General features: G+C 47.0%; 1 protein-coding gene across 1 annotated transcript; it reads right to left on the bottom strand.

Moving 5' to 3' along the window:
* Positions 1-2,628: 2,628 nt before the first annotated feature.
* LOC119355185 (vegetative cell wall protein gp1-like) lies at positions 2,629-3,529 on the bottom strand. Its single transcript, XM_037621963.1, has one exon. It carries the CDS (start codon positions 3,512-3,514, stop codon positions 2,936-2,938), a length of 579 nt encoding a protein of 192 aa, XP_037477860.1. The 5' UTR covers positions 3,515-3,529; the 3' UTR covers positions 2,629-2,935.
* Between the last annotated feature and the right edge of the window lie 8,951 nt (positions 3,530-12,480).

Raw genomic sequence — 12,480 nt, 5'->3', positions numbered from 1 at the left:
TTATTGGGCATTATTGAACAGCATAGTTCGCCCCCACACGACTCCTCCATGCTTGCCATATGACGCTCGCACAGTTCTTCGCTGAAAGATTCAGGCAGGGGGCGGCACACGCAGGCACGGCCATGCGTGACGACAAGGTAGGGTAAGACAGTGAGCGAGACTTGGAGCTGACTTTTGGGAGCCGATGTCGGAGCCCCGCCGGCCCTTGCACTCCACGGGAACTCGCACCGTCAACCGAGGAAGAGGAAAACTACCTTCACATCGGCGGCGGTAAATAATGCGTTTGCACGCGTGTAAACCGAGCCGGAGGAGCGAATGAACGGCTGACGAGTGACGACGCTTCCGTACCAAGTCACCACGTTCCCAGCGCGGTCAAAACGGTTTGGTAAACGTCGGGTCACCAGACGGATTGCTAACTTTTACCAAACTCTCCAACCACTGGTACTTAGAATTTTCCATGCCGATGACACGGATTATGCTGATTAGTGATTGCTACTCCGTTGGTATTTTCTCGCCATGGTGTATCATTCACGGTTATGCGCGCACGGCACCGTGGTTACGCCGTCGCCTGAGTACAAATATCGCAGCTGGTTTAAGTTGGTGTCCCCGCCCTCTATCTACCCAGATATCATTTGATTCGATTGACACCAGCACTCATGTCGTTAGCACATTTTTTCTGGTCGCGGTTTTGGCCTGTAGCGTCCGCAATCATATTCTTCTTCTTCCCTGGCTAGTCTTGTGCATATTACTCCAATATTACAGTATTTAATTTACGCATGCATGCATCAACCGGCCAAAAGGCTCCTGCTCGTACGTGGCAAAAGGGAAAGGTGAAGTTTCTGATCATGCTTCTGGCCCGGGCAACCGGCCGCGCAAAAAGGGTTCACCTGCTGTATGTCCCCGTAGCAGAACTGAAACGCCTCTCGTGGGTCGTGGCCACCATCGCCGTGACTCGTCCAACGCGGGCCCACCATCATGTGACGGGTGCTGTCTCGCTTAGTTATTTTGTTACCAATAAAGTCAGTGACGGAGCTAGGTGGTGTTTGGTTCTCTAGTCCTAGGACTTTTTCTAGTCCCAACTAAAAAGTCCTTAGTCCCTAAAAAGTCTCTCATGTTTGTTTCCAGAGACTAAAAAGTCTCTAGTCCCTTCCTATAGGCTATTAAATGACCATGTTTCCCCTAGTATATAGAAAAATAACGATCAAACAACACCATGGGGTGGCGGGTCAATAGGTGCATGGAGGGGCATTGTTGGAAAAGTCTCAAAAAGACTCTCCTTAAGAGTCTTCTTCATTTAGTCCCAAATGCCTAGTTTAGTCCCTAAAAAGTCTCTCCCGTTTGGTAAAAAAGTCTTTAAGAGGGACTTTTTTTCTAGTCCCTATAAAAAAAATCCCTGGAAATAAACACACCCCTAGGATCAAATTACACGGGGTGCCAAACATCAACACATAGGGAAAAGTTTTAGAGAAATTACACAGAAGTAGGATGATTATGTCTATAGGTCATAGTAAATCCAACAAATAGTTCAAAAATTAAGGTTACATACATTATATAAATTATTTTTCACTTTTAGAGGGGTGCCATGGCACCCACGGCACCCCCTAGATCCGCCCATGAATAAAGTGGACATTCGCCACTGATAAAAAATGATAGTTTTGTTTCACTGACATGTGAACCATGGTACTCCTCATACTGCGGCTTGCTCTGTACTCTCTTTTCTGCGCATAGCCAGCCCAGTTGTTCTCTGAGCTAATACAAAAACCACAGATGCGGACGTTTGCAGACTTCACGCACGCATGCAAAGTTTGGAAGTCTGCAAACATCCACATTTGTGGTTTTTGTAAAGCAACACTTGCCACAACATGATACCTAAAAGAATATCTCAATGATTAATCGTCTTGTATGCAAGCGGTCAATGCCAAATCTGTATGATATGAGACGGCAATACTAGCATAATATGGAAAATGTAAGTGCTATTTGCTTAATAAACCTAACACCTCGATATTTTGACTAGCTCTTGATATCGTATCGTTCTCGAGGCAGGGTGTAATTGATATCATCTTGATATTTATATATAGCCTTCATTCAAAAAACTATCCACCTCTGGAAGTCATTTTATTTAACTCCGATTCTTTCTTTATGTAAATATATAAAAAAATCTGTGAACACATGAAAAATATTTACTTTGATTTTATAATTCTATGTTGAACAGACTTATACAGTAGGGCATTTTTTTCCTTACATGAACACCATGCATTCCATTAAGGCACGGCAAGATCGTCGGCCACCAAACGATGTACAGTAGAGTAGGACACTTATTTACTGTTTCATCCCTAAAAAACCATGAAGCATTCTACAAAAGAGAAGACAATAATATAGCAACATATCCTCGACAATCATATCGTGCTTGCAACAGTCGTGCCCCACTTGACCGTGATAGTGCATGCAATCTAACAAATCACAAATATAGCGTACTCGTAGCACATTTTCTGGAAAAGAGAAACTGCAGAAGACATCCATCCTCAGCAGTGCACCACCCACATGCATGTAATAATGCCAAGTGTAAAACTAACATTATTGAATCCTTTAACCAACAATAAAATACTCGTTTAATCACAACTGGCCTAATAGTACTAAAAATCAATCAATCGTGCCGAATTATCCATTAATTATTGGAGCAAGCACATGCACATACCGACACACGAAAAGACACCCTTAATTACAGCGTCATGTCACCAAATTCGCAAGCACATTCCTAATTCATCGGCGGTGCTACGATCGGGCACCACCGAACGTATACGTACGTACGCACGCACTCAACACAACCCACACACCCAAGAAAAAGAAAAGGAAGGACAGACAATACGGGCACACGCACACCGACTCTCTACGTACGTTACGTATTGGTCGATGCCGGCCGGCTCGCCGGCCAGGCCTAGGGCGAGCACCGGCGCGGGTGCGGCGGCGGGCCTGAGGCGGCGAGGGAGTCGCGCGACCTCGTGCACGACCGGTAGAGGCTCAGCACGGCCAGCCACTCGGTCAGGGCGTCGGTCACCGCCGGCCACCGCCGCTGCTGCTTGCGCCTCCTCGCCTTCGCGGGGACGACGGAGTAGGCCCCGTCGGCGCCGAAGGAGTACTCGGCGACCACCTTGTTGTTGGAGAAGAGCGACGGCGGGAGGGGCAGCGGCGACGGGGCGCCGGACTTGCTGCGGGCGCCGGCGCCGCGCGCGGGGGTCTTGGGGATGCCGGGCCGGTGCTCCCAGGAGAAGGGCACCGCGGAGGCACGGAGCGGGGAGAGGAAGCGGTGGTGGAACGGCGAGGGCGCCGGGGAGAAGGGGGCGAAGGAGAAGGAGGCGGAGGAAGACGACGCCGACGAGGCCGACGAGGACGAGGAGGTGGGAGCAGACGACGGCTTCGGGGACGCGAGCAGGCGCTGGCGCCGGCGGCTGGACGGAGATTTGCGCGCCGGGGCCGGGAGCGGCGACGGCGAGGAGGGGGTGGGCGGGTTGGGCATTGCAAAGAAGCTGTGGCTTGTGGTGCCGTGGTGTGGTGTGGTGTGGAGTTTCGGAGCTCAAGTGTGGGGCTTGTGGTCTTTTATGGTTTGGTCATGGCGTCGGCGCGCGCGCAAATGGGGGCGCGGTCTGGCTGGCTGGCTCCGCCACGTGGCATGGCATGACGTGGACGCCTTCCTTGCTTCCTCTGTACACGTTGGCAGAGGAGCCGGGTCGTATGGCAATGGCATACTCTTTTTCCTGGTGTTGTGAGTTTACAGAAGACATGCCAAAATCACGGCTCATACACACCCATTTTTCTAAGGCTGGTCATAGCGAGGAGTAACTTATACTAGTGTCATGCATACGACACTAGTCTAAGTTACTACCTTTATAGTGCAAAGTAACATAGCATTAGTGTCATAGAGAGACTTCATTTATTAATTTATAGACTCATTTTGTCTTGGAAATCGCTATGTTACAGTAACATATCATGTTACTACTTCTCATTAACTACATGCCATATAAGCAAAAAAAATTTGAAGTACGCTATGTTACTAGCTAAATTACTACCACTATGACTAGCTTAAAAAACACAAGTAAATAAACACGAGAAACTAGGATTTTGATTTTGAAGAAGCAATCCTTAACACACCGTACATGATGTTTGCTTCCATCATGATTACTTTGATTTATACTCCCTCAAGTTCCTCAAACGGCCAAACTAATAGACACAGACATAGTTTTAAAGACACAACTTCCAACAAAATTAAGAGTTGGCACTCCATGAGGAGGGTTGGGATTACCAAAAAAACACTGCCTCTTACACTTTTGTTACGGAGAGAGTAGAACCCTCCATTTAACATTGAATGATTGACAGTGGCGGACCTACGATCAAATTGCTAGTGGTGCCAAATATCAACACATAGGTAAAAGTTTTAGAGAAATTACACAAAGGTAGTATGATTGTGTCTAAATGTCATAGTAAATCCAACAAATAGTCCAAAAATTACACAAAAGAAGTATATTTTTTCTCGTTTTCATAGGGGTGCCATGACACCCATAGCAACCTCCTAGATCTGCCCATGATGATGGACGTTTGCCCTTGTGATAAAACCGGTAGTATTACGAGGTCCCTCTAGCTGAACATTTGCTTTACCCAAATGAGCCGATGGCGCACCGTCAATGTTGCCTATTCATCGTTGAAGCTAGTCAGTCGTTGTTGATCGACACATGTAGTCACTGACACCATGGTCCTATTGGACTAATGTTGTCGGGGGAAAACATTGAAGCTACATCGTGAAGGATCTAAGATCTCATCATCCAAAAAAAGCTCAAGGGCATTCTGCGGCATCATCGCACCATCGTGAAGGAAGGGAGTCTAGAGGATCAAATTACAAAAGGAAGCCACCGTCACCGCCATCGCCACACTGACAAACCCTACAAACCATAACCTCATAGGGCAAAAAAAATCATCAGAGCTTATGTCAATAAGTCATCGACACCATCAACCGTCAAAACGGGAGACTCGACGGAACTACATTCGCGAAACCTGCATTGCAACCACATCAACAAAACGCCACCATAACCATACTAAGGCCTTGTACAATGAAAGATGCTTAGGGGAGGTGTTTAGAAAAATAAACCAGGCTTTCCTTAAGCACCGGTACTTATTTCTACAGGATAGACGCTTAACTAACCGTCTCTCCTATAGAAATAGGCACATGTGCTTCAGAAAAACTCGGTTTATTTTTTTAAGCACCTCTCTAAGCACCTTCCATTATACAAGGCCTAAAGGCCCCTAGGTGTGAAAAACAAGAGCTCCATCCGATAAATACAGGCCTTCCCGATTTTCCACACTACCACACCGATGGGACTGGTGGTGGAGGAGGAGGGTGGTGACCTACCGGCGGAGGAGAGGTGCTGGCCTGGTGCAGCCACAAAATCTCCTCTCTATGCTTTTCAAACATCCTATCTGAACATATTTAAAGACACTGGTAGTTAAAGTTTGAAAGGTCAATTTCTTTTTGAAATGTCAAATTCGCTTTATGTAAGTAGGACTGGTTTTACTAAGCTAAGTGGAGTACGTTATTTGAGGAAGATTAGGACCCAATGAAGGAAGAGCGGAAGATAACCACAGCATTCCCCCTTTTTTTATTAAAGGTAAAGAAAAAAGATCGTAGCATTCTGCTTTCGCAAAGAAGAAGAAAGCGAGCTGAGGCGTGTTGCCTCTTTCTGAATCTTTAACCCATCATCCTGTAATGGCAGAAACACGGTGGAGCCGAACCAGGATTGCAACTTTGACCGTTTTCCCCACAGATCTGGACGCGCTAACCCGATAGAAATCGACTCCTTACCCGTCGCATGGCTGCGAAGCGAACCAAATCAAGGCTGTTGTCATGGCGTGATCGGTCGGAGTATATGCTCACTGTTGGATCTAATCATATGTTAGCTAGTCTAAGAGCATCTTCAGCAGGACTTGACAAATCCATACACGTCAATCACAAAAGACAATGTCGCATGTATATAACAAATGTTGGTGCAAAGTATAGATAGTGTTTACATAAAATTTATTTTAAGTGCACAATTCAAACAGCTCCTTGGTTGCCATTGCGGGTTCATATGTGCTCCACAAGATCATTGAGTAACTGCGTGTGCACCTGATGATCTCGAAGATTCTGATGCATCTGCAGAAATTTCATAAACTGAGCCGCATCTTGATCTTTCGGGATTTCAACTTGTTCTCCATGCGCCTCAAAATCATGGGTTTGGACTATACCATCATAGAGGGTTGTGCTGTTAACAGGGTTTGTCAGTATCTTCAGGCTCCCAGAGATACTCATTGGGCTGCTGTTAAACGCATTCTTCGTTATGTTCAGTTCACCCTGACATTTGGTATGCATATTCGGCCGACTTCCTCTCGGGTCCTTTCGGCCTTCTCTGATGCAGATTGGGCTGGTAGCCCAGATGACAGGCGATCCACGGGGGGTTATGCAGTATTCTTTGGCTCTAATTTGATCGCCTGGAGTGCTCGGAAACAGGCTACTGTGTCACGTAGTAGTACTGAAGCTGAGTACAAGGCTGTGGCTAATGCTACTGCAGAGATTATTTGGGTGCAGTCTTTGCTTCAGGAGTTGGGTTTGTCTCAACCACAGCCTCCTATTCTTTGGTGTGATAATATCGGTGCTACATACCTTTCTGCAAATCCAGTATTTCATGCCCGAATGAAACACATTGAAGTTGACTATCACTTTGTACGGGAACGTGTATCACAGAAGCAACTCCAGATCAAGTTTATCTCATCTAAGGATCAACTTGCAGACATCTTCACTAAGCCTTTACCGCTGCCACGGTTTGAGGCTTGTAGGCGCAATCTTACCTTTCTCAGTTCTTTAGAAAGTGGCTAAGATTGAGGGAGGGTGTTAGACTATGTATAGCTTCTGTACCTATGTACGTATATGGTACATATTGTAACACAACCATTATATATAATGAGATAAGCCACCCCTAGAGGGTTGTGCTGGTTCCCCAAAACTTATTGTCTTACACTTGACAATCATATTGTGCAGAATAACACAACATGTCATCAGCTGCCACAAAGTTTCTGATTCCCACATCATTGCGGCGCTCCGCTCAATTCCCCGACAAGTTTGAAGCACACCAAATGCCCTCTCCACATCCTTCCTAGCCACTTCCTGTATTGTTGGAAAGTGGCTCTACTTATTACCATATGGTTCGTATGGTCCTCACAAACGCCGCCCACTGAGAACAGATACCATCGGCAAGATAGTATCCATGTTGTACTATCGACCGTTGATGGTGTAGTTACACGACAATGATTCCTCATTGCAAAGCCTCATGAACACCGGAGATCGTTGAAACACTTTGATGTCATTGTGAGAACCCGACATTTCAAAGAAAGCGTGCCCAATCCATAAGTCATGTGATGCTGCCGCTTCTAGTATAATGGTGGCCTCTCTGGTGTGACCTTGATACATTCCCCGCAAATCTTTGGTCAGTTCTTCCATTGCCAATGCATGCAATCAATTGATCAGAGCATTTCTGAAAACCCCATTGCCTCTCCAATAGGCAACAACTTCTCCTTGTCCCGCGCATTTGTCTCTGAGATACTCAGATCCAAACACCTTCACCAAGGCGCAGGCAAACTTGACAGTAGTTTTCAAGCATGTGCTCTCTTCATCCTGACCATCTCACCAACGACATCTGCACCGGTACCAAGTGTGAGTATCCTTGGAGCAGCCGTGAACTTCTACTTGCAGAGAAAGAGAGTTGTCCACAGCAATCCCTTGTGAGCTTGAAGTAGTAGTAGTGTGCCTCCACTCCCTCCACTATGCGTAAAAACAATGGTTTGCGCATGCGAAAACGCCGACGAAACTATGGATCATCCGAGAAAGTAGGTTTGTGAGCAAAATAGTCCCCATGCAGTAGCTTTGTTCCTGACATCCTGTCCCGATTGATCATTCTTCCCCCTTTGATCGAGCCCTTAAAGTTGAGAATATGCTCCACTTGCCGGTTCATTTCCTCTTGCATGCTCATGAGCATAATCATGTCCACTTCTTCGTCCGAATATGAGGAATCGAACAACTCATCATGAATCATTTGGTCAAGCTCCGTCGGTCCATACTCCTCGTCCGACGAAGTATCGGTATCCATCGTTTTCCCTAACAAAATCACAAAAAATCCGGTTGGACAATTTATCGAACACATCAAGCGCAAGGTAGAGCCAGAGAGTTGTCGGACGTAACACGATGGCATTCGGGCCGGCGACGACGTCCCTCCCACCGAGGACGGGGGAGAGAGTACTGCTCTGCCGGAGCTGACACGTAGAGGCTAGGAACGACTGCGGAGCGCACACGGCGGCGGGGCTGCAAGACGGACGACGCGGAGGAGGAAGAAGAGAGGCAAATGAATCCGACATGTCTTGGGGGTGAATTTGGTATAATTTGCGATGGGGTCGGGCTGTCAGGTCCGACGTGACGGGCGTGCCCGGGCGCTCCAAAATCTACCTCATATTTAAACTGGATATGAGGGGCGCCGGTCAGTCCGAGCGTTTGAGACCCATTTAAGATATTCGTTTGGGTTAAAATTTTAGGACCGGACAGTGAGCAATCCACCCAGACGTATAAGACGAGTTTGAGGCGCCCGGGTGTAGATGCTCTAACGCCCAACTATTTCGTTATTTAGTCTACTACGAGGTTTATGTTCCTCACGGGATCAGCCGGTCAAGGTCGCTTGGTTCCCCTTGGAAATATATGTTCTCAAATCTCAACTTCTCATCCACCCGCACGGAGCAACAGCGACCAAAATCACACGGAAATCCTACGGAATCTCTGCGGTCCGGACTCCAGACGCGGCTGGATTTCCCGGAACTTTCGCATTAATCCGTCGCATGAAACCGTAGCATTTCCACGAGAATCCCGCGCTAAAAAACATGGCTCGTTGTCGCACGGTTCGAAATAAAAACGCTGGACATCTCTCCTTCCCTCGCTCCGGCTGGCCCGTACCATCTGCAACCGATAGGAGGGGGACTACACTACCAGTTTGCGTATTCTACACCGAAATCGACCAGCAAATGCCGCCGGGCGCACTAGCTACATCGAAATGCCAAATATCCGGCTCAAAGTATACATGTCAACCGCACCGGGGTTGCGTATTCTACACCGAGATCGACCAGCAAATGCCGCCGGGCGCACTAGCTACCGGTCCGAGTCTACCACCACTACACTCTACTCCACTAGCCAGCAATCAAGTACTACTACTATAATGAAAAGGAGCATCCGATTCTGATGCGTATGCTATGCAGTAGTAGTTGCCATGTCATCGATCGCCTCCGCATGCATCACCGGCACTGTGCTCGCACTAACTCCGGTGTGTATTCCGTCTTTGCACAAGCTAGCTCGGCATACCCCATACAGATAGTAGACGTAGACGATGATGGCGGCTTACGCGCGCCCATCGCTGTTCTCGCGATTCCTTTCCGGTTGGTGAACGGCCGGAGGAGCGCCCGGCCACCGGCCGTGATGGATGCGTGCATCGATCTCCCACGCGTGCGCCGCGGGGAAGGAATCGTCGGTTTGTCTGTTAACCTCGGCCGATCGATCGTGCGTGCGTGCGTGCGGGCCGGGGACAGAATTACCCGGACGGCAAAGCGGCCGGTTCAGTTGCATGCTTGCACGCACGCACATGCCTCGCCCGACGGGGAAGGAAAAAGACAGCGAGAGCCCAGTGGCCATGGCAAGTACATGGTTTCTTTCTACCCTTTATCCGAAGTTTCTTCGCCGGAATCATTGCTTGCCCACTGGAGCAGCCGATCGCATCTTCTTCTGAGGAAAGAAGAGGGTTTTGCGTGCGACGGTTTGCTGGACTCCTGGGGAATAATTATGTTTCAACAACTTAGCATGATAACTTGTTATGAATATACGTACTCAAATGTAGACAATGGAGAATTGGAGATGCTCTGGCTGTAAGGGTGTATTGTACTGTTGTCCCATCTTTCTAGGACACGAAGAGACGGCCGGCATGGCAAGCCCAGGAAACATCATTCAGCTCTTGTCCCAGAAAGAAATGTGCTAGTACTAGTATTAGAGCATGCTTGGATACGTTTTAGTCCCATGACTAAAAGTAGTGGGACTAAAACTTGCTAGTCTCACTCATGCTTGGATCCAAATACTAAAGAGACTAAAATCTAGTTATTGAGCATTTATTATCCTCCAAACCCTCCAATCCAGAACTAAGGAGAGGAATTAAATGAGGAGAGAGAGAGCTAATACATATTTTAGTAGGTTTCCCATGACTAAAAGATTTTAGCCTCAAGACTAGTCCTAGCCTCTCTTTAGTCAGGGGTGCTTGGAACTTTAGCCTCTAAAAGAGACTATTTTTAGTCAGACTAAAAATAGTCCCTTGTATCCAAGCACCCTCTTAGTTTTCTTTCAAGTTCGTGCTACAGCCGCCGTGTGCACAATTTTTTTATTTCTGTTCACTCACTATCGGAATATAGAATACTTACTCCGTCCCGAAGTAAGTGTCTTTTGTAGGTTTGTTTAGCCTACAAAACCATCTTACATTTTGGTACAGAGGTAGTGTATATGAACTCATCTTTTCAGACTTAGTTTTTGAACTCATCTTATTTAATCTTATATGTGTGCTAATGATATTTGGAAATATCATGCTTGGTGCTATGCTTTTCTGCCTAGACATGAGAAGATCTATACTGTTGGTTTGGCTGCTATTTGTTGGTCCATTTAAAATTGTCATAACAAATCGGTTTCTCATAGGCGTCACTCTAGGTTGCCCGTCCCCCGTGCTCAAGGTGAAAACCCATGGTCCGTTTCCGGATCGGGCAGCGGCGACGATCATGCATCGTTACCTTCTTGGAGGCTTCGTCTTTTGAACAAGGCCCTTCCTCTTGGAGATCATGGTGTGGTGGTGGACGACAACTTCTTTTCTTCGTGTTGGCGGTTCCGTGGCCTTGACGGTAGCACACTTCAGGTGTACATGTTCCCGCTGTGAGGTGGTGCTCAGAGCCCGCTCCACAGGACCTTGACGACAATTTTCATCCAGGCTCGAGGGAGGCGAGCGTAGCCATCACCCAAATTCGATGCCCTTTCACTCATGGGAGAGGGAGCAAGGGGCTTCTCTAGGTGATGGAGCTGGTTGGCGTTGTCTTTGTTGACGTCTCCGGGTTGGCGATGGCATGGCCTCCCTTGTCGGCTTGTTCCCTTGGTGGCTTCGTCCTCAACAACGATTGCTTGATCATGGAGCATAACTCAAAAGACCCCAAGCAGCTCTTCTCTTACAATCGTTGTGGCTTGTAGTTTCTGGGGTGTGTGGATGTTCCTCGGCATCATTGCATCCCGCCGTTTGTTTTCTTTATTTCTATCTTTGTCTACGTTGTGTTGTTTTTGGTTGTTGTAAGGGCTTCATTAATTTAAAGTCGGGAGGTGGCCTTTTCTCTAAAAAATGACTGTTGCAGCCTGGCGTGTGGCTGTTTTTTATGTATGCGCCTCTCCCTTCTTGCAATGTGGCCTTTTTTCTTTATCTTTTTCCGTTTCTTTTTTTTCCGTTTTGTATGCACTAGGGACACAAATATGCGAGTATTTTTTTTGTTTTGTTGATTGAGAAATTGCAAAATTGACTGTTTAGTTTTATTTTGCCTATTATTATATTTATTAAAATAAATCACCATGTCAACACAATAGTGAAGTTGAGATTGAAAAATAGGACAGGGACCGAATAAGGGCGAGTTACATGTCCACTGCTAGACATGCAACTACAAGCGTTATAACCCGACTGCAACTGAATGGGCACAAAGCGATGTCGTCTGGGATTGGGAGAGTGTTGTTGGGGCTAGTTGCATGTCCATCATTAGACATGCAATTGCAAGCGTTGTAACCCGACAGCAACTGCATGGGCCCAAAGCGACTGCAAGTAGGGTCAGGATAGGAGTTGTCGGGTCCAGTTGCATGCCCACACTAGACATGCAACTACAAGCGTTGTATCCCAATTACAACTATATGGGCTCAAAGCGATTGCAACTCGGGCCATGACAGGAGTTGTCGGTGCCAGTTGCATGTGCAACTGCAAGTATTTGTAAACCGATTGCAACTGCATGAGCCCAAAACGACTGCAACTAGGGTCAGGAGGGGAGCGGGGTTAGTTGCACGTGCACTGATGACCCATAAGTATAGGGGATCAATTGTAGCTCTTTTCGATAAGTAAGAATGTCGAACCCAACGAGGAGCAGAAGGAAATGACAAGTAGTTTCCAGTAAGGTAATGTCTGCAAGGGCTGAAATTGTAAGTAGCGGAGTAGTTTGATAGCAAGATAATTTGTAACGAGCAAGCAACGATAATAGTAACAAAAGTGCATCAAGGTAGCCCAATCCTTTTAAGGCAAAGGACATGCCAAAACGGTCTCTTATGATAAGCAAAGCGTTCTTGAGGGTACACAGGAATTTCATCTAGTCACT

This window comes from Triticum dicoccoides, chromosome 2A (assembly GCF_002162155.2).
Source record: "Triticum dicoccoides isolate Atlit2015 ecotype Zavitan chromosome 2A, WEW_v2.0, whole genome shotgun sequence".
NCBI classification, from domain to species: Eukaryota; Viridiplantae; Streptophyta; class Magnoliopsida; order Poales; family Poaceae; genus Triticum; species Triticum dicoccoides.
Note: the sequence above shows the minus strand (reverse complement) of the source record. Positions and strands in the feature narration are given on the sequence as shown.